The sequence below is a fragment of the Phaeoacremonium minimum genome (genome assembly GCF_000392275.1).
Source record: "Phaeoacremonium minimum UCRPA7 unplaced genomic scaffold PA7_03_scaffold_610, whole genome shotgun sequence".
NCBI lineage: Eukaryota > Fungi > Ascomycota > Sordariomycetes > Togniniales > Togniniaceae > Phaeoacremonium > Phaeoacremonium minimum.
The window spans coordinates 574,177-595,971 of NW_006921512.1; the positions used below are offsets into that span (position 1 = coordinate 574,177).

Here is a 21,795-nt window from a genome sequence, read left to right on the forward strand (position 1 = left end):
TACGTTTCGGTGGCTCGTCGTACTATGTTGTCATGAGGCCAGTGGGTAGTGCCTCCAAATACTTCAAAGACCTCCTTCTTTAGGGCCAATTGCTCTGGGCTGGCTAACTTCGCCGGGGTATAAGCTGCATAGATGACCGTTCTGATCTGGGAGCTCTTCTCTGTTGGTTCAGATCCATAATGAATGGTTCGGCTATCCCATACAATCAGATCACCTATCTCGGCACAAACCTTATGTGGCACGATACCCCGGGCTTTGAACCATGCCAAATGTTCATCGGTGAACATATATCTGTCCATTGGATTCCATGTTGCTTCATCAGTCTGTGTTTTAAAGAATTCTTCCATCACGGCATGCGATCCGGGATAAACAACCAGTCCTCCGTCTTCCGGCCCGGAAGGGGATAGATTGAGGATGCCCTGAACGCAATGTAGTCCCTTTCGTAGAGGGCTCTGGTCGATATGCTCCCATGCAGGCTTCCTCGGTACGTCCTTGCGGTTAGGCAAAGTGATATTTAGGCTGTCAAAGCTAGCAAGTAACTCCGTAGTGCCCCAAATCTTAGCAAAAGCATCTAGTACTCCGGGTTCCATGCGTGCGTCCCACATGAACTTTTCGTGAGCCACAGCGTATGCATGAAAGGTGTTGATCTTGCTCATCACTGGAAGATTGCTTTTGATCCAAGTATCAGGATTCTCGAAATCGAGAGCTGTGCCGAAGGACTGGAGCCATTCAAATGCTCTTTGTTGGTAGGACACTGCACGGTCGTGCGGGATCGCCCCCTTCACAATTGCCCAACCATTCTTCTGTAGGTCCGATCGCCAGTCGTTGTATTTTGGACTGTCAGGCCATCTCAGCATTCATGTATGTTTTTGGGTAACTCTGATTCTCTCACTTACGTGATGACACTAGCGATTGGCGCTGTGCGGATCTTAGGTGGTGCGATGGTTTCGATAGCGCTTGGAGCCATGCTGTCGGTGATTGAGAGGATTGAAAGAAGACTGAGGTCGACTTATTGATGTCGAGGTTGAAAGATCGAGAGTCTCTGTTCGTAAAATACTCTGAACTGATGTCTTGGGCCTTTCTTGTCTCTCTGCTCGCGTTACTACGTACAATGTTCTCGACTTCAAGCGATGTACCCGTTCTCCTCTCGGATAGCGCCAGGCTTTGCGACGGCATATCCTTAGGTCTGCATAGTAAGGTGGCAAAGATGTCTTCACAGGAACACATGGGATAAGGGAGAATATTACACTATCATTAACAGTGTTATGCAATTTTAGGGTTCTATGACGCGAGTTACACAGCTACGCATCTATCAGGTTGGGGCAACTAGACTAAGTGAAGACTAGCAGCATAGACCAGAGCTACTAGTTTCCCGTCGTATCGTGATTTTCCGTCGTAAACCCCCTATCAACGCCACTAGACCTCATCCCAAGTATCGCCCCCGCCTTCAAGTGCTCGGTTGAAGATCCGGCGCAGATTCTACCCTCGAATCAGCGCGCAGTTGATTCGTTCTTGGTTTGGGCATATCGCAACTATCAAAATCCGGGGAGCGCAGCCTGTTATCTGATAGGTTTTATCATGACTAGACGGAGACTAGAGTCGAAGATGCTTGCGCCTCGCTAAAGGGTGGTTGGCCAGGGAAGTCGAAACTCTTCGGCAATCATACTCCTTATCTTCCCGCCTGGCTCAAGGTGTGTGTTTGGTTATGCAACGATTGCAGGGTAAATTGCCATACTAAAGGCGCTGTCGTCCACTTGTCGAGCAGTTTGTCCTGGCAGACAATACGGTCGTGTTCCATACTCCGTCGTAACTCTTCTTTCAATCAGGCCACAATCTGATTCTCTTACGATATCATACCATTCAATATGCTTCGACCAAGCTCCAGGATTCGAAAGCAGGCCCAGCAGCCCCCGTCAGCTGTCATTGCAGCCACTGAGGATCATCCTCCCTGGTACCGTGATGCCGGTGTGCGAAAGCTGATGGTGCCAATCACCCTAATCTACTTGACTCAAGTCTGTACGGGCTTTGATGCTACCTTAACAGCCAATCTACAGAGTTTCAAACAATGGAAAAAAGGTAGGCGCCCCACTGAAAGAAGCTCAACAACTTATGGTGACTAAAGGATCATAGAAATGGGAACGCCAAACTCATCACAATTAGGAGCTATCACGGCCATATACTTCATTGGTTGCTTATGTGGCAGCTTTCCTGCATCCTTAATCACGGATAAGTTGTACGTCGATCTAATCTCAAGTTTGTGAAAATATGCAACTGATAAACGATAGTGGCCGAAAATGGGGACTCGCAGCCGGCCAATTCTTCACGATCGTGGGAGCTGCGTTTCAAGCAGGCTCTCAAGGAAGAGGCCAGTATATGGGGTCTCGTTTCATTCTAGGCTTCGGCATTGCCTTCGTCACTTGCGCCGGCCCCGCGCTGTTGAGTGAACTTGCCCACCCGAGATACAGGGGCACACTTGTCTCTTTTTTCAACCCCTTCTGGTATCTAGGCTCTATCATGGTAGCCTGGACTTGTTTTGGCACGAGCCATATGACGCCTACAGAAACATGGAACTGGCGGATCCCATCTCTGCTACAAGCCCTCATTCCCTGCTGTGTCTTACCACTGGTATACTTTGTTCCGGAGAGTCCACGTTGGCTTATATCTAAGCATCGAGATGCAGAGGCATCTGAAATCATTGCGAAATACCATGGAAATGGCGACCCAAATGATGCAGTCGTTGTTACGCAGGTTGCCGAGATACAGATGGCTATTGAACAAGCAAAAGAAGGAGTCGCATGGAAGGCTCTATTGACACACAAGGCAAATCTACACAGACTCTTCATTGTGGTAACAATGGTACTTATGACTCTGTGGTGTGGACAAAATATCATCACATTCTACTTCTCAAGCATCTTGAATAGTGTTGGGGTCACGGCTACCACTGCACAGTAAGCTCGCCTCATCAACGTATCACAATGTAATTGTGGACCACTCACTAACCGGCTGTATAGAACTGGTATCAATGGCGGCCTCAACATTATCAACTTGATCTCCTCGATCATCGGCGCTATCCTTGCTGATCGTATTGGACGGCGTAAGCTTTGGCTTACATCTTACATCGGTATGATCGTCATCTTTGTGCCCTTCATTGCTCTTAGTGCAGTATATGCAACTAAGGGCAGCCCCAATGAAGGGTACGGTGTGATCGTATGTCTGTTTCTCTTCGACATTATGTACAACGTAGCTTGCAATCCGCTATTGTATAGCTACACAACGGAGATCATGCCCTTCTACATGCGGTCTCGAGGATTGGCGATCAAAAACTTCGTTGGACAGATTGCCTTGATCATCAATATGTATGTGAATCCGATTGCCTTGGCAGCCATCGGCTACTATTACTATATTGTATTCTTGGCACTGAACTGCATGTGGCTGGTACTTATATATCTCTTCTTTCCGGAGACAAAGGGCTACTCCCTCGAAGAATTATCCATGCTCTTTGACAGTGGTGATAGCGTCGTGGTCCTCGACGGCAAAGACGGTGGCGTTAATGTTGTGGTCCAGGATGCAAAGGCTATCGATTCAAAGGCTTAGATACAACCACATAGTCTCACATAAACCACGCGTATTTATTGCTTCCTGAAGGTTCCAATCTTCAGCCTCTCAATGTTTCGGTTGCCTCATTGATTGTCATGCTGAATCATGACAACCGCTTTTTGAGTATGCTCGAGACCCATCGAGCCGGAACAGAGGTCATTAAGTTTAATGTGATTATGGCTGATTCTGTCTCTTCCATTCGCTATGCTTGCGATAGATGTCTCGGCGAAATGTTTGCTTGAGAACTTCCACCTCCTGGCTATCTACCGGGAGGGCGGCTTGGACAGCACCAATCCCGCAGAGATCATTCTTACGGTCAATGAACCAGGTCTGGGTCAGGCCGCCGCCCCAGGTTAACGTACGCTCTCCATACCATCCATCAACATCTTCCAAGAGCAAGACACCACTCAAGCCGTGACCAACTTTGGTGCCGGGGTCTATACCTACCCGGAAGAAAACGCCCAATGGCCCTACTAGGGCAGCCTGGTGCCCAGCCGTTGCTTCGGGGCTCAAATGATGCTCGAACATGTCATCAACGGTGGCAGGCTTGAGCAATTTGCCATCGTTTGCAAGTAGCGAGTGCAATACCTTGACGTAATCGGCACCGGGCATAAACAGGCCGTGACCGCCGAAGTCACCGCGCGTACGCTTGTTCACTTCCCCGCCTCCCCCGAGTGGAGCACGGCCGAGGCCCTCTGGATCATCCGGGTTCAAGTCAACCATACGGGCCCGAAGGTCCTCACGCGTTACCGGGTAGAACTGAGCCGAATTGAGACCCAGTGGGTTGCAGATACGCTGCTGGACATGCTCGCCCAGGGTGCGACCGGTAACTTTCTCCACGAGGCGTCCGGCCCAGTCGAGTCCTGTACCATACATCCAGCTAGAACCAGGCTGGAATGCAAGAGGATAGCAAAACGACTCTTCGACCGGCCGGCGCTTCCCTTCCTCGAACTTGTTAAACTTCTGATTCCATTTACCAACGATGGGGTTTATAAAGTCGTAAGCGGTCCCCGAACTGTGCGTGAGCAGCATTTCGAGCGTAATCGGGCGGACCGCTGGCTCGAGTACAGGGGTTTCGCCATCATCAGAGAAGCCAGTGATGACCTGTTTAGCAGCCAGTTCTGGGGCAATGGGGGAAACATCGCCGGTCAGAGTCAGCAAGCCGTCCTCGACACACTGCAGCGCGGCGACCGTAGCAATCAGCTTGGTGGCAGACGCCAGGAATAGCACGTCATCTAGCTGTTGCGGCACCTTCTCGCCTGAGAGTAAGGTGCGTTGTCCCAGTGCTTTGTTGTAGACAAAATGCCCCGCAGCATCGGTAGCACAAATGACAGCGCCGTTGATCTTGCCCGCATCGATGGCCGCCTGGAATTTCGTCTCGATGTCGTCGGCCATCGCGAACTACTAGAATCAATTGACCGAAGTGTGAGGAATCGAGAGACAAAGGGTTAGCGACGCAGCCGACGTATTCGGGGATTACGTCAACATTCGATTCTAGTTGGTGGTGCTGCGCCTCTGAGCTCGGATTAAAAGTGAGTGCGATGACTTCCGACTCCGCTGGAGTTGTGGGACGGGCAGCTCTATGAGCAGCAGCTAGCGAAACAGTGTATCGACACACAGGTGCCATCCCTGGCCAATGAGCATGTTCAGCCATCATGTACGAAGAGCTGCTGCTGTTACCCAACGAGGTCTTTTTCGAAACAAGGATAGTATTTTTCGAAGAGTGATTATAGTTGAATATTTGGCCCTGAACGCTCTCGACCACCTTATGGAGAAGCTCTTACTCGCACCGCGAGCTACATGCATGCCTCAACAATCGTTCAGATGAGCCAACGCAATTAAAAAGCCTTTAAATTACTAGCGATAATTCGAGAACCAAAGCAGGTATAGGCCTTGAAATAGCTGTCTGGATTATGTAATGGTTAGTTGGAATGACAACCAATAATGCGGCTTGGTCATCTCCTGCCGTTGTGCCAACCCTTGACAAGCAATTACTGGAACCCCTGAAGATGCCGGTGATGCACTCACATCCACAGATGCAAAAGCCAGGTTCAAAGAACGCATGCCTTGAGAGTTCTCTGTGCCCTTGAGATAGTAGTGCTCCACGACACAATGCACCAATTTCGATATATATGCTGCTCAGTTGCCTTCCATTTCCCTGGATTCTTGCACTAGAGACAAGGAACCACGCTCATGAAGTGAACTAGTAGTCATTCACGGCTGGAGGTTGTGCTATGGCATTGCCAGACCAAGCTTCTAGTTTCGCGCAGAAGGAAGCGATGACCTCGCCTGCGTAGCCTTCCTTGCTGACTGTTCCGAATCCACCTCTTAGTTCGACCATTTTCGCGATAGCCTTCGCATGGCAGCGAGCGACATCGTTGTCTCCGAACTTCAGCTGTAACACTAGTCAGTATTGTCTTATTGTCTAGCACGGCTCAAGTACCACGAAAAGCTTACCTCATAAGAGCACAATACCATGACCCTAGCTATTGTAGTCGTGCTAACGAGGGTGCCTTCTTCGTGAAGCGCGGCTCTGATGAATCGCAGACAATCCCCTTTGTATCGTACGGCCATGCTGTCAAGTGGATTGTTATGCCAGCTATCAATGCTGAGTAGTTCTAAGCACCGGCATGTTATAAGAAGAAGGGATGATAATAGGCCCTTATCCGACAGGGCAAACGGAACCCATGCGGAGCCCACCTTTGCGGCAGCTTCATTATTGAGGTCGAAAGCCTCAGGCGCTATAACCGTGAGGTCTAAGCTACTGTCAATTGAGAAGAACAAGTTTCAAGACTCTTTGAAAACAACGCACAATGGTCAATAAGAAAGCTTTCGGCATCATTGAGTGGTCTGGCAAGGCGATTGAGCTGATCTCGTCGAGCAGAGTCGAGCAAGGTAGCCGGACTGGGTAGCTGGCCGTGTCGACCCCGCGGATCCGGTTGGTATACGGCGTCGGATTTGTCGTCTAAGTTATCTCCGCATACCGAAGTTTCCTTTCTGGGACTGCCAGGAGAACCGAGCTCCTTCGTACGGGTTTTCGGATCTGATCTAGCCTGCGTAGCGACCTTCTTTCGGTGGCGGCGAGTAGCGTGGATTTCCCTCGCAACATGCGACCGGATTGTGCCAATTACCTCGACTGACGTTGCCTCGCTCGGGTGACTTGTGTTGACGAACCGCAATGCAGGGGATGAGAACGCCTCTTCCTCCCGGTCCGTGATGGCTCGGACATGCTGAATAATGTTTGTAGTGTCGTCGGCCGCATCGGTCGTCCGTATCCGTTTCGCCGCCTTCCAGGGCCTAAACTTGGTGTACATGATAGTGCAGGTATATCCGACGCTTAACCATGCCGTTCTTTTTATTTCTGAAAGGAGAAATTGTAAAGTAGCCTAAAAAGATCACACATAATCTCCGGGAGACAGAAGATGAATGACGTCCCTAGTCCCTGGTGGCCGGAGTGACTCTGTGAAGTGCGTGTATGTACGAAGTCAGGTGGCAAGCTTTACACATTCCCAAAGAGGATATTTCTGAGAGGGGTGGAAGAAACCGTCCACTAATGTAGAGAGAATCCTACCGCTTAGCTCATTCGGAATTGGGCTTGTCAATGGCCGGCCGCAAACCCTGGCACGCTGCGCAAACCCTAGCACGCTGTGCAAATCAAAAGACCCACTCGCTGTACAAGGTACTTTGAGGGCTAGGTGAAGACCATCTTCTCAATAAAGATACTTCCTTCGAAGAGCTATCGTCGGGGCTTGGCAAATCCCGAGGCTGAAGGACTGACTTAACATGGGTCACGTCTTCAGAACAAGAAGGAGACTTCGAAGTCCTATAAAGGGCATCATGTTCTTGCCTAGCTATTATTACTTTCGTGGCAGAGACAAGCATCAATCGGTCAGTGAAAATAAACAGCTACTCGCTATGTCTGACCTACCAATCGCCATACCTAAGGGCTCTAAGATCCTGATTACCGGTATAGCTGGTTTTCTTGCTGGTCATATAGCAAAACAGCTTCTGGACCGCGGCTTCAAAGTTCGAGGCACGGTGCGAGACACTTCTGCTGCCAAATGGGTGACCGACGAGATGTTCGCAGAAGCCACGCAACGAGGTGACCTTGAGCTTGCTGCCCTCGACTTTACTACAGCATCAGATAGTGATTATGAGGCTGCTGTGAAGGGTGTGGATGGAGTTATGCATGTCGCCACCATCCAGACATTTGATCCAAACCCCGACAATGTCATTCCGCCTGTTGTAGGCAGCGTTACTGCCCTGCTTAAGGCTGCAAGTCGAGAACCAACCATCAAACGATTCGTCTACACTTCTTCTTCCGTGGCATCATTTATGCCAAACCCCTTTACAGATGAAGCCAGCTTTGTTGGGCGCGATTCATGGAATGAATTTGCCTTAGCAGCTGTGCAAGCGCCGCAGCTAGACAATCCGATGTTTGGTGGTATCGTCTACATGGCCAGCAAAGCAGCAGCCGAGAAAGCTTTTTGGAAGTTCGCCGCAGAGGAAAAGCCACATTTTGTTGTCAATGCGGTAAGCCCATACACCCTGATTGGGCCAATTCTTCACAAAAGCTTCGTGAACAAGAACCTGCCTGGCTGGGTGAATTGGCTCTACCAGGGCGACACCAGTTATATCGGAACCATACCGGGTCGTAAGTTCAGCGCGAATATAGATACTATAGCTCGATTCAAAAGCTAATGCGCAGCTTTTACTTAGTATACTACGTAAACGTCAAAGACGTGGCACTAGTGGAAATCGCAGCGCTCATTGACCCAGACGTCAAGGACGCCCGTATTCAGGCATGGTGCACGCCCTTCAACTGGAACACTCTTCTCGCAATGTGGCGCAAGAAGTATCCAGAGAGAAAGTTCATTGAAGATCTCCCTAACATGGGTATGATAAAGACAAAGATAGACGATACCCTACCCAAGCAACTGCTCAAAAAGTGGGGTGGTCAGGATGGTTGGATTCCTATGGAAGAGGGCTTTCAGGAGTGTCTTGACAGTGTTCTAGCTGAACTCGACAACCCATCCCACAACTAAGACAATCTACCAGCCCATTGATGATCAGCACTATGCGCAACCTATTATGTGATCTACGCCATTTCTCACACCCGGCGTTTTGCTGCATTTTTGATGAGAGAGAACTGCCAACGATTCTCAGCAGCGGAAAAGCATCCTGATTGGCTATTGCCTGCCATCAAACGAGCATCACGACTTGGCATTCAGCTACCTGCAAGTCTGCCCAATGAAGAGTATTTACCAGGACAGTTGCCATCACGTGCCAGGCAGCTCTTGATATATGTACTTATTTCCAAACTGCGCAGCCTTGTTGGGCAACAATCTGCATATAAAGTTGAAAATTGCAAGATCAATTCTAGAGCCCCCTCCGTACTTGAATGCTGAACCACTTGTGCCCTTTTTATTAGCATTCTTAGCTTGTCTTTGAGAGCTTTGCTGCTCACTCAACGCAGGCCCCGTCGGATATCCAGCAGCTCACTGTACAGACCGGAGCTACATCCTTGCAGACAAAATGAAGACCTTGGCAGCAATCGGACTCGCCAGCGCCATCGTTCAGTTTGTCGACTTCTCTTCGAAGTTGGTAACTGGCGCTAGCGAGATCTATTCCTCAACATCAGGAATGCCAGCAGCAATGGGCGACTGCGATGTCATCATTGGCAATCTCAGGTCTCTCACAGGACGACTTAAGGTCCCTCTAATGCATGGCTCTCTCTCAACCGAGGACAAGAGGCTTGTTGCACTTAAAGATGGTTGCGAACGACTGTCAGATGATCTTCTAGCGGTCATACAGACGACGAAGGCCAAGAAACCAGGGTCCAGGCTTTCGAGTTTGAAGGCTTCTTGGAAAGGTCTAAGACAGAGAGGGAAGCTAGCCTCGATTGAATCAAGATTAGACCGATACAGAACCGAAGTCCTCGGCCAACTTCTAACCATGATGAGGTATTTGAACTTCACTTTCCATATTGCTTAAATGACTCACGAAGAACGGCTAGTGACGAAGTCTCCGAGACTTATACCTTTCTTCAGTCGTCAATAAAAGCGCAAGAGGAGTACGCGATCGAGACGAGGAATCAGATTCGCCAAGCACGAGACTATATCACTGCTACAATCAAGTCTGAGTTGAATAAACATGCAAACGAGACGGTATTATCAGCAACAATCGATATTTTGACAGAGATTCATCGGTCTCTCATCAAGATATCCAATGCAGCGCATGCCATCCCCCGCGAAGATGAGATCTTACAGAGGTTATGGTTTCCGCATCTCGGTGCTCGAGAACGGACTGTGGAGGACGCCCGCAACCGAACTTATAGATGGCTGCTTTACTCTGAAGATGAGTTATCTGTAGATTCCCGCTCTGAAGTTTCGGATTCAGACGATCTGGAAGAAACTGCCGACGAACTGTTAAATGTAGAACATAACTCTGATGCCGAAAGCGATACGTCATACTATATCACAAGCTCGTGGGACTTAAGCATTTCTTCAAACCAAGACTGTTTTCGGTATAAAGTTGTCCGACGTCGATTTCTTCAATGGCTCTCTAGCGGCACTGGGGTCTTCTACATATCTGGCAAGGCTGGATCTGGGAAATCGACTCTCATGAAATTTGTCGCACACTCCAGCAAAACAAGAGACAGTCTTGAACAATGGGCTCAGTCCGATGGAAAGACTTTGATCTTTGCGTCATTCTTCTTTTGGAACTCCGGAGATCCGTTACAGAGAACTCTTGAAGGCTTATATCGAGCAATTCTCTGGGATGTTCTTCGCCAGTGTCCTTACATGATTCCCAAGATATTTCCAAAGATTTGGAAGGCGTCTGTAAACGTCAAATATCAAATGGCAAACCAGCCATTTGAAATGGCCGATCTCGAGCGTGCTATGGATAACCTGTTTGGTGGACATGGCCTGCTCGGCACTCACAAGATTTGTCTATTCATCGATGGTCTAGATGAATATGAAGGAGACTATTGGAAACTCGCGAAAGGCTTAAGCTCATGGGCAGCCCTTTCAAATGGTGTTAAGCTATGTCTCTCGAGCAGGCCCTACACCGAGTTTATGCAGAGATTCGCCACGAACTCAGAAAGCCATGTGCAACTACAAGACTTGACACGAGACGATATGTATCGCTTTGTGCGCAGCGAGTTTGATGAACGCTTTGCAGCCTTTCAGGAACAGGATGTTCAGGGCTTCCGGCATATCATCAACGCCATTGTGGACAAGGCCGACGGCGTCTTTTTATGGGTGCGACTTGTCACAACATCCATGTTAAAAGGTATTGGTGACAAGTGCTCGGTGTCCCAGCTCCGTGAGAAACTGGAATGTGCACCCCAGGGCCTGAGTGGCATGTTTCGCCAAATGATGGATTCGGTCGAGAAAGACGAGCGTAGGAGAGTAGCACAGACTCTTTTGATCATGACATCTTTATGGCCAACAATGCCAGTCCAGACTTGCTACACCCAAGCAGTCCTGGACAATATGCTGGATCAACCCAATTTCCAAACTTCCCTTGTTTCAGGGAAGCTGGGGAAGCGATATACTACAGCAAAGTGTCAGGCTATGTGCCACGCAGTCGGCGCCCGGGTCATAGCCAGATGTCGAGGATTAGTCGAGATAGCTCAAACGTCTACTCTGAGCTTTCCACGGTGCCACCAGATTCAATTTTCGCATCGGACTGTGGGCGATTTCCTTTTGGATGCAGACATACAGAACGAGTTGTGTGGTGCCGCGGGTAACTTTTGCCCTTATCAAGCTTCAATATGGGGCATACTCTCAACTATCAAATTTGTGGACCTAGAGAAGACAAACTGTAGTCCATATTCCTGGCATTGTAAACGCCTTCGATACAGCCTCCAATATCGCCATTTTGGGGGTCATATAACAGATGCTCTCGTGAAGTACTTTTTCACAATATGTCAACGTGCAGAGGCTGCTCGTCTTCCTCCATTCTCCAACGAGCTGCAGTCATTGGTCTCGATGCTTAAAGAGCTCGCAAGAGAAAGATTCAGCAATCTCCAATCTATTTGCCAACCCATATTTGTATCACTTATGGATATGGCGGCGACGCTATCAGATTTTCCAGTCAAGCAGGAACATATCGAGGCGGCAATTCTGAGCTCCGGGGCAGCCCTTGGCTGCGCGAAGACAGTTTTAAGTATAGCATCTTCTGACCAATCATTATACAATCCAACCTACCATGAAGGCTCTAATATCCTCCTAGCCGCTGCTTTCCACTACCTACATTCAATCTTTCTGGGAAGTCACGACGTAAAGGGGTTTAAACCCTTTCTTGTTCGTGCAGCGTCCAATGTAAATGCAGAAGCACCACGCACGTGTGGAATCTGGAACCGAGATATGGATGAAGAAGGATTCTTTGATGTTCCGTCATGGACCACGTGGTCATGCTTTTTGATGGGTCTTTCACAGTTCTCTCGAAACGTTGAGCTGTTTCAAAAAAGTCAACCACGGAATGCGGTATCTGAAATGATAGGTCTGTTCTTGGATCACGGGGCCGACTTCTCAATGCACTTTGTCGGATACAAGTTAATTAACGGTGGAGATGGTCATCAGCAGAGGGAAGGACCATTTTATATGGATCTTAACAATATGATGCGTCTATGGCAGATCTCTCCAATGCCATCTGCCGAGTTAACTCTCAATTCTCTTTGTCGCCGTCGACACTGGGCATTGCTGGAACAAGCTTATAGGATATTCGGGGGGTTTCGTGGCACAAATCCGAATATCAGAGCCATCATGCCTGAAGATTTGGCTGGAGCTGAGTTTGTTACTATAAAGGTCGTTCCCTTTGAACAGATCGGCTTAGTCTCGTTCGAGCATTTGGAGAACCATATCGCTCAGTACTGTCTTTATCGAGATGGTTGTATTACACTCAGGGCATAGGCGTTTTAGTCGCAAACATATCGCTGTGACACGAGCATAGAGAGAAAAGAAGTATTATAGAAAGCATTGTGCAAATTAATGTCTCTCACAAATCGGCAAATTGTTAGCAAATCAAGGGGATTATGGTGTTTCTCCCATCGTGGACGTTTGGCAAGCATGCATGATTGAGACAGCGGATGCTATTGACGGCAGAGTCTCAACAAGCTAGTGTCTATCAACGCTATGTAGGCTTCACCATATGAACTGTCTTTTGACAAATAACACAACTCTAACGGCGTTCTTTGGGTTGAAACTCTGTATAAATTTATGGTGAATATTCCACTCCCTTGCTAGGAGCGAGTTATAGGCAAGCGGCCAATTGGTTGAAATTGGTTTTTTTGACTATACCGTTAATGTAGTGAAAATAACAATAGAAACAGCGCACACAGCACAGTGGCTAAGCTCAACTCACTGTCCTTGCGCCAATGCTTGATAAGTGATGGTTGGCCACAAGGTACAAGAGCTGTCTCCTGGCTAGAGCTACTATATAGAGCAGTAGCAGGTCCCATTCTGCAAATAGAAATTGGACTTTATTGGCTGTCTCCACGAAGAGCGCACTTATAACCGAGGACATTTCGCAGGCGCGCGGATGAACGGACGGGAGAAACGCCGAGCTTCGGCCGCTTGTTGATGGTCCGTGTGGCTGTGGATCGGAGATGTGGCTGATAGATTTGCTTAGACGTGGGAAGCACCTTGGACAGCGTAGAATACAGCCCATGGCCCATGGTATTTGCCTTGCTTTTCTATAATGATCGCCACCTCTCTTCTGTATAGACGCACTTGACTTTCATCGACCCCATGTACAGATGCCATCAATGCCGAGTTATGGAAGTCCAAGAGAGTCAAAGTGTGGCTTTATCCCAAGAAGCTGTGGCTGGTGATCAGAATGTGCTCCACCGCGGGGCACGGTATCCGGAAGCCCCGCCACGAGCACGAGCTCCCACGCCGACAGGAGCCGAGCCAGCAGCAACGCAACAGCGAGCGCCACGCATAGGTAGGATGGCCTGATCCCATTCCATTTGCTGGTGGCAGTATATAAGCTTCCACCAAGAGCTCCAGTCTGCTGATCTAATTGACTCTCTGGGGAATTCCGCTCTTCAGTTTTTCCGTGTTTCACTTTCTTTTGCTTTCCACTCTCTTTTCTCTTTGCTGGAGCTGTCTCAATCGCGCCTTGTTGTCTCCCTGGGCGCATCTCGCTGGGCTTGTAGATATAGACCGAAGATACCACATCCACATCATAGACGGCGCCCCGGCTCCCTTTTTTCCAACTTTGGCAGACCTCACCTCACCTCACCTCACCCCACGCCGCGCGATTTAGACTGCAGCAGCAGCAGCAGCAGCAGCAGCAGCAGCAATGGCCGCGCCAATTGCCTCACAGGCGCTCAAGGCGCGCATCAAGCGTCCCTCGATGCTCAGCAAGCTCTGCCACCCCGAGGACATGCTCAAGCACTTCCCCAATGGCTCCTACATCGGCTGGTCGGGCTTCACAGGTGTCGGATACCCAAAGTAAGCCTCCTGACAATCAATTGGCGCTCCACCGCCAAGAGAGGCCTCTCGAGGCCACCTCCGGAGATACCGATAGCTAATTGCCTCTCCCACAGGAAGATGCCGACCTACCTAGCCGACCACGTCGAGAAGAACAACCTCCAGAGCCAGCTGAAATACACGCTATTCGTTGGAGCCTCGTCCGGCGCCGAGACAGAGAACAGATGGGCGGCTTTGGACATGATCGAGCGCCGGAGTCCTCATCAGGTCGGCAAGGCGATCTCGAAGGGAATTAATGAGGGCCGGATCAAGTTCTTCGACAAGCACTTGTCCATGTTCCCCGTCGATCTTGTCTACGTACGTTTTACCATGGCTCGGCCGCGAAATTGCCCCGCTAACAGCTTCCACAGGGCTTCTACACGAAAGACAGGCCGAACAACAAGCTTGATGTGGTGGTGGTAGAAGCGACAGACATCATGGAGGATGGCAGCATCGTTCCAGGTGCGTCAGTAGGCGCAACTCCGGAACTGATTCAGTTGGCAGACAAAGTAAGGAGATACCCTCAAAATGCCTCAACTGGGTAGCACAGCTGACGTCAATAGATCATCATTGAGGTGAACACGTCTTTGCCCAGCTTCGAGGGGTTGCACGACATCACAATGACGGATCTCCCACCCAACCGAAAACCCTACCTAATCATGTCGGTGGAGGATCGGATAGGACGGACATCAATTCCCATTGACCCCGAGAAGGTTGTGGGCATTATCGAATCAGACTACCAGGATCACACGCTCCCGAACTCGCCCGCCGATGCAGGTTCGAAAGCAATTGCAGGTCATCTAATCGAGTTCTTCGAGCACGAGGTCAAGCACGGCCGATTGCCAAAGTCGCTGCTCCCTCTTCAGTCTGGTATCGGAAACATCGCAAACGCTGTCATCGGAGGACTCCAGGACTCCAACTTCTCCAATCTCAAGGTCTGGACCGAAGTCATCCAGGACACATTCCTCGACCTCTTTGACTCCGGCAAGCTCGACTTCGCAACTGCCACCTCCGTCCGCTTCTCCCCCGAGGGCTTCAAGCGATTCTACGACAACTGGGACAGCTACCGCGACAAGCTCCTGCTGCGCTCTCAGCAGGTCTCCAACTCACCCGAGATCATCCGCCGCCTGGGCGTCATCGGCATGAACACGCCCGTCGAGGTCGACATCTACGCGCACGCCAACAGCACCTGCGTCATGGGCAGCCGCATGCTCAACGGACTGGGCGGCTCGGCCGACTTCCTGCGCAGCTCCAAGTACAGCATCATGCACACGCCCAGCACGCGGCCCAGCAAGACCGACCCCCACGGCGTCAGCTGCATCGTGCCCATGTGCACGCACATCGACCAGACCGAGCACGACCTCGACGTTATCGTCACCGAGGTCGGCCTGGCGGACGTGCGGGGCCTGAGCCCGCGCGAGCGTGCTCGTGTGATTATTGACAAGTGCGCGCACGAGGTCTACAGGCCGATCTTGAAGGAGTACTTCGAGAAGGCCGAGTTTGAGTGCCTGAGGAAGGGAATGGGCCACGAGCCCCATCTGTTGTTTAACACCTTTGACATGCACAAGGCGCTGCTGGAGGAGGGCAGCATGGCCAAGGTGAAGTGGTAGTTAGAATTTGTAACGATTTAGAAAATTTGAAAATCTAATTTGGGAGACAACCTTAGTTTAGTTATGGATGAGTTGTGGTCTTCAGCCTTTCCCGGCTCTGTGGAACTATAACGGCCGGAACACTGGATGACAACTTTGATCGGGATGTGTTTCCTTCAACGTCTAGTGGTCCTGAACGCCCAGTCGTCCACGGTTGGCACCGTTGTCGCCCATGGTAGTAGATATCAATTAACTTGCCAATTCTCAAAGCTACCAGAATGAGACCAGAAGTTGAGGTATTTGAAGGTTCTGTTCTTCCGATTTGACTCCCACCGTTTCTCCATTTTACCCCTTTTCCCCCTTCCTCCTCCTTCCCCCATGGCCTACCTACCGCTGGACATCCCACAAAGCATGAATTACACAGAGGAACACGTCGCCATGCGGCCCCACGCCAGGCAGATCCGGCAGCGCGAGCCTCGCATATCCAACGTCCGCAGATTCTGGACCCTCGCCGCTGTCGCGTCTGGCCTGCTCTGCATACTCCTCTTCCTGCTTTCTCTTCTCAGCGTGGCGTGGATCAAGTTTCAAGAAGAACGCAACGCCCACCCTGAGCCCACGAAGACTGCCGTTCCAACTTCCAAGATAGGAGTCTCCGTCACCCCCACTGACAAGGACCGCCCCGTCACTCGTCGGGAGTTGATGGTTTCTCTCATGACCGCGGACTATGAAGATGAAGATCACTGTGTATCCTGCACGGAGGCCTTGCTGGATCTAGGTGAATGTCTCCACCGCTCAGATTACAAGGAGGCGTGCAGAGCCGAGCGGAAGCTCTACAAGAGAGTGGCAGGCAACTGGCAGGAGGAGGTCGCCGCCATTGTGGTCAACGATGCAGCTGCACTGCCGCCTCCCGCGGACAAGGACCCACTGGTTGTGTGCGTGCACAATGAGGAGTGTCATGTTGCCTTCGAGATGTTGATGGAGTGTGTCAAGGTTCGGATGCTGAATCCGGCGCTGAGCTGCGAAGATCAGAAGGAGGTGCTTAGGGATGCAGTCAAGAAGGCTATCGCGGAAGACCAAGAGGGGATGTGAGGAGAGGGAGAACAGACAACGTCTCGTTTGGCTGTCCATTAGATTGAATACTCAGGAGTATCATTAGAATTGATTTTTATATATACTAAAATAAAGCTCAAGACTTTTTACATTTACTAGGGAATGAATATAAATTGTAGACAAGACAACACTTTCTCAGCTCGACTTTCACTTCTTCTTGGCTCCATCAAGAAAGCAACTATCAAACAATCGAAGGCAGGTTTGACATCCATGTTGCCTTAAATGTATCTGGAGGTTGGAAGGCCAAGCTTCTGAAGGTTTCCACAAGAAGAAACAGTCGAGCAAGCACATAGGCCATTCCACAAATTAGATTCATATTGTGGGATACGCCCCGGTCGTCACCCGCCCACTTGGTCATCGAAATAATTACCACCACAACCATAGATAGGGGAAACAGTGCAGTGGCTACGATGCCGGCTGCATGCCACAACAATTGCTCCGTAGGAGTAGGAAACTTGAAGTTCCAGGCCGCCAAGTGTATGCCATTGAACACAACGCAGCCCACGATCATCCCGAAATAGTATCCGAAGAATGACTCAACAGATTTTATACTCAAGTAGTCATTAGGGACACGTTTAGTATTTGGACCTATAGTGTTGGAGTATGATCCGTTCGAACGGTAGATGACGAAGTCCCGGAGGCAAAGATCGTCTTTCCATTCGACATTCATCAAAGCCTCATGAGCGCTTTGGCTAATTTTAAATGGCGGCAAAGAAACTGAGACAGATTGAGGCTTGGGGATGACAAAGATATATGTGAGAATAGTGCAGACACAGAAGGCTGCTGTTGAAAGTTCCAGCTGCGTTACTGCGAGGCTTTTGGTGCTTCGAACTATGACCTCAAGGCATACCCAGAATATCTGGATGACGGCCAGTGCTTTGACGAATGTATCCGCTTTGCTCTTATCGAGAATCTCCTCTTTAGTGACACCAGGAAATTTTTGAAGTTGTTTATCTTGCAACAGCCAAATAAGATATTTGGGAAATAAAACGTATTCAATTTTGGTGACGTTCGAGGGCAACTCGGCCGTGTTCTGTTGTGCATGGGACTCGACATTGTGGGGATCTCTCACATTCGTACCCTGCCCAGGCTCTACATCTTGAGTCACCGTCCCCTTGTCTGGGGATTCGTCTTCAACCATGATTCGAAACCCGCCAAGAAACAAGAAGAAACTATGGGTGAGGCTCCACTCTTCGATCCCATATTCGTTGCTTTTGGCGAGCTCGTCAATCTCTTTCTTAATGTATCTTGCTTCAAGGAACTCCCCAATTGCCTTTGCAAGGATTACTTCGGGCGCAATTATATTAAAAAGCATCCATTTCAGCTTAGTCCAGAAATCGCTCAAAGTCCATAACGCAGATCGCCAGTGGCGAGCGAGACTAGAAGTTGTTTTCTGATTTTTGTCTCGCTGTAATGGTATATTTAGATGCTGTATAGTCCATGTGCATGCTATGATAGTGAACAGACAACTCCAGACAATCCCCAGAGTGCCGCGTGTATCGGGTGCAGTGATGTAGCCAGCGGAGGTATCCGGTAACGAGCAAGTCGTGTGGAAGCTAGTGTATGCATCCACACATGTCGAGAGGAAGAAGAGAGTTGCGAAAGACCATCTCGAGGACATATTGTTTGATTCGGCGGCGTTGATTGATGCGGAGCTTCTCGCGCTGACTTGACCGGTCGTTTCTCGCACGCAGTAATGAGAGCATACTTTAAAGGTTGCAAGAAGTTAAGAGAGAAAACCAAAGAACCGCGTAGATAATGGCAAGGCTCTGAGCTTCGCCTCCCTCAGCCGCACAGCTGTTTATTGGACAGACGCTCTGCGAGGCATTCGGCGGCCCTTCTGCCGGCGCTTAACAGTCAAAGATGATCTTTATTGGACCTTGCATAGTCCTACATCACTGATGTTCTAAAATAATTTGAAACCCCCAGGCACGCCCTTCTGGAACAACCCCTCTGGATCATACTTCTTACTCACTTCTTGCAATGATCTCTTATTCTCCTCGCCGTATGAACTAATCGGGTCTTGGAAGTTGAATGAGTAGTTGAGGTAAACATGGTCGCGCAACGTGCCGTTCTCCTGTGCCACCACGCGGATCTTCTCCAGGGCCCCTTTAAAGGCAGCGATAATCCGCTCATCGTCGTCTTTCGAGCCCCAATATGTCAGCAGGAGCACTGATACAACAGCACCATCCCTGGGCAGAAGACCGAGTGAGTTGCCGCCTTTAGCGACGGACTGTTCTAGGAGCGATACAGCGTAGGGCTGGAAAGTCAGCGAGCAGATAAGGCCAGCTGCATCCTTTATAGGCTCAAAAGCCGCCGTGTAAATGTCAGAAGCGGCTTTCAAAGTCGCCGCATCGGCTTTGACGGACAGGTTCATGTAGGCGCAGCGCGTTTGAAGTGACACGCCTGCATCTTGACCCGCAGCTGCTTCCGTCAAAGTGATCGTCTTCAGTGAATTGAGCTGTGGGATCTGGGGCTCGATAGCAGTAAAAGGCTTGAGCACAGGTGGATCCTCAACTCCTTCTTTGGTGTAGTACACCGTATTCATGCAAGCGGATCCTCCAAATTGTGCTGCATACCCAATGCTCACCATAAGATGTGTTTCAGGATCCGCGTCCGGCTTCTGCAACTCATTGACCAGAGCATCAATCTGGGAAGGAAAACTTGGAGGAAAGTAGTAAATATTGCCGCCCCAGAAAGGCCCCTGTTTGAACGTGAGGAGCTCAAACTTGGTGACTATGCCAAAGTTGTTTGAGCCTCCCTTCAAAGCTTTCCATAAGTCCGAGTTCTCCTTCGCGCTGGCATTTACGATTTCACCCGAAGCTAGCACGATTTCGAAGCTGAACACGTTGTCGCAGATGAAACCTTCGCGAGACGAGAAGAAAGACAGACCACCTACAAATGTGTTAGCAGTTATTTCTGCAAATAAAGGTCGCCGTATATAGTGACATACCAGCCAATGCCAGTCCTCCGATTCCGCCTTTTCCAGCTCTACCACCTGTGACGCCACGCCCAGCATCTTGCACGGTCTCGTTGACGGCAGCCCAAGGTACTCCAGCGCCGACTGACACGGTATTTTCACCGAGCGACAGCTCGGTCAGTAGGCCCAAGTCCAGTGTGATACCTCCCTCGATGTTCGCGCAGCCTGGGGCGGGCATGTTGCCGCAGCCACGAATGGCGAAAGCCACCTTGCCATCCCCCACAAAAGGCTTGATGAGCTTCACGAACTGTGACACCTCTTCCTTTGTCCTAGGCTGGAAAATGCAAGCCGGCTTGATATCGCCCTCGAGCTGTGAGAGGTATGAACCATTGCGCTTCTCGTATAGGTCGTTACCAGGGAGAAGGATTTGGTCGGTCGTAAAGGCCGTCTGGATGGCAGCAACCGCGTCGGTGGAACCCATACTGGCGCCTTGAACGGTTCTAGTTGAGCAAATAAGTGATGATTTTAACGTCAACGTTGAATGCGAATAGGTCCTTTTTATTTACTTCAATCTCAAATTGACATAGTAAGTGCGAGAAGCTCCCGTGATCGCCACTGTTAGTTTGCGGCAAAGCCATTTGCTGCCCCCTCAGCAACGAAGGATGAGCTTGGCGACCGTCTAGAAAGCTATATTGGGGAATGATGAAGCCTGTCAGCAATTGTGGGGTTTCAAAGCACCAAGGGCATTCGTAAGAGGGCGGTTTAGCTCGGGAAGGATCGAATCCTTTAGATTATGCCCTCAGACAAAGCAAGCTACCCCAAAGACATCATCGCGAATACAATTAGTACACGAGACTTTAGCAACTAGAGTCGACGTTCATACTGGCTCTATAGACTCATGACTAAAGTATGGTCTGGAAGCCTTGCATCCCGGTAGGAGGTTGGACAAATTGTGCCAACCGGTAAGTCTTTGCCAGTCAACCTTTCTGTAAGAAGCTGTGTTTTTCTTCAAAGAGAGCCGCCTCTTGTGAGAAACCACCCCTTGGCTTCATCAATTCCCATCAGTGCCGTGATGAGAATTCTTCCAAAAGTATCCACGTCATCGGCTCTTGCATCCCGTAAATGGTGCATGATACTGCCTTGAGTTAGCATCGTGCATGCAAAGTCATTCGTGACACTTGAATGTTGAAAACACCTATAGAAATGGCAGAAGGGGTCATCGATATACATACTTTGTACTCGTTATAGCAAAGTGGTTCCTCTGCTTCCACGCCACGGCAAAGTCCACTGCATCCGCAGCTTGCCATAAATATGCCGACAGTGTCCACGAGTAACATCGATAGAGTCTGCTGTCGCACTGCATCGGGATATCTCCACTCAGGTACCGATATGTCTGTAGCATAAAGAAGGTAACGATGAACGTACGCTTCGCCGACTCTTGATAGATCCACTCATGCCAGAACTGCCGTGCTGTGGCCAATGGATATAACGGCAAGGGGTCGCCTCCAGAAGCGTCTGCAGGAGCCAAGTGCTCGAAGTCGATGTGATCCAGGAGAGCCACTGCAGCTGTCTCTAGAGCAGGGCGTGTGCCTTCCGCAGCCCCGCGAGCCTGGATGTTACCGTCAAATAGTCGAATGATATGATACAGCAAAAGAGCGTGGACGCGAGCGAGAAGCTCTAAACGCGTAGTCGGAAGAGGGGTTGAAATTAGATCCTGCACACGGCTCTCGATTATACGTAAAATTGTCTGAGAGTTAACCTGATTCTTTGCTGCATAAAGGCTACAACACGAGTATGCATCTACATAAACGTTAGTAGGGGCGGGTAATTAGCATGGAGCATCTTTCATTAACAGACCTTGCATAGATCGCGGCATATCGTTCTCATAGAGGCGATGGTGACACCATGGCGTTTGGTTTTCTTTAATCATCGTCTTCGGGGCTTTGACAAGCTCATCAATACTATACTGCAAGCGTGTCGCCACCGCCAAAGCAACTACATCGTTGATGTCCTTTTGTAACCTTCGTGGGAACACTGTGGATGAAGGAGAGGGGATAAGTTGAGCCTGGTCCGACGGTAGGCTCATTTGGGGATT

At 49.8% G+C, this 21,795-nt stretch overlaps 7 protein-coding genes across 7 annotated transcripts; 4 read left to right on the forward strand and 3 right to left on the reverse strand.

The window, feature by feature from the left end:
• Positions 1 to 2,853: 2,853 nt before the first annotated feature.
• On the forward strand, positions 2,854 to 3,594 carry UCRPA7_8842 (putative sugar transporter protein; the record flags this gene model as incomplete). Its single annotated transcript, XM_007921351.1, has 3 exons — positions 2,854 to 2,948; positions 3,012 to 3,194; positions 3,267 to 3,594. 3 exons carry the CDS (start codon positions 2,854 to 2,856, stop codon positions 3,592 to 3,594), a joined length of 606 nt encoding a protein of 201 aa, XP_007919542.1.
• A 177-nt stretch (positions 3,595 to 3,771) lies between these two features.
• UCRPA7_8843 (putative transesterase protein) lies at positions 3,772 to 4,992 on the reverse strand (the record flags this gene model as incomplete). The annotated part of the gene is made up of 1 exon (XM_007921352.1): positions 3,772 to 4,992. The coding sequence occupies one exon, from the start codon at positions 4,990 to 4,992 to the stop codon at positions 3,772 to 3,774; it is 1,221 nt and encodes a 406-aa protein (XP_007919543.1).
• Positions 4,993 to 5,800: 808 nt separating this feature from the next.
• UCRPA7_8844 (hypothetical protein) lies at positions 5,801 to 6,171 on the reverse strand (the record flags this gene model as incomplete). Its single annotated transcript, XM_007921353.1, has 2 exons — positions 5,801 to 5,992; positions 6,055 to 6,171. The coding sequence occupies 2 exons, from the start codon at positions 6,169 to 6,171 to the stop codon at positions 5,801 to 5,803; spliced, it is 309 nt and encodes a 102-aa protein (XP_007919544.1).
• Positions 6,172 to 7,512: 1,341 nt separating this feature from the next.
• On the forward strand, positions 7,513 to 8,642 carry UCRPA7_8845 (putative aldehyde reductase ii protein; the record flags this gene model as incomplete). Its single annotated transcript, XM_007921354.1, has 2 exons — positions 7,513 to 8,251; positions 8,317 to 8,642. The coding sequence occupies 2 exons, from the start codon at positions 7,513 to 7,515 to the stop codon at positions 8,640 to 8,642; spliced, it is 1,065 nt and encodes a 354-aa protein (XP_007919545.1).
• Positions 8,643 to 13,911: 5,269 nt separating this feature from the next.
• Positions 13,912 to 15,691, forward strand: UCRPA7_8846 (putative acetyl- hydrolase protein; the record flags this gene model as incomplete). The annotated part of the gene is made up of 4 exons (XM_007921355.1): positions 13,912 to 14,063; positions 14,159 to 14,399; positions 14,453 to 14,590; positions 14,645 to 15,691. The coding sequence occupies 4 exons, from the start codon at positions 13,912 to 13,914 to the stop codon at positions 15,689 to 15,691; spliced, it is 1,578 nt and encodes a 525-aa protein (XP_007919546.1).
• Positions 15,692 to 16,081: 390 nt separating this feature from the next.
• Positions 16,082 to 16,759, forward strand: UCRPA7_8847 (hypothetical protein; the record flags this gene model as incomplete). Its single annotated transcript, XM_007921356.1, has 1 exon — positions 16,082 to 16,759. One exon carries the CDS (start codon positions 16,082 to 16,084, stop codon positions 16,757 to 16,759), a length of 678 nt encoding a protein of 225 aa, XP_007919547.1.
• Positions 16,760 to 18,686: 1,927 nt separating this feature from the next.
• UCRPA7_8848 (putative fad binding domain protein) lies at positions 18,687 to 20,181 on the reverse strand (the record flags this gene model as incomplete). Its single annotated transcript, XM_007921357.1, has 2 exons — positions 18,687 to 19,675; positions 19,734 to 20,181. The coding sequence occupies 2 exons, from the start codon at positions 20,179 to 20,181 to the stop codon at positions 18,687 to 18,689; spliced, it is 1,437 nt and encodes a 478-aa protein (XP_007919548.1).
• Positions 20,182 to 21,795: the final 1,614 nt, after the last annotated feature.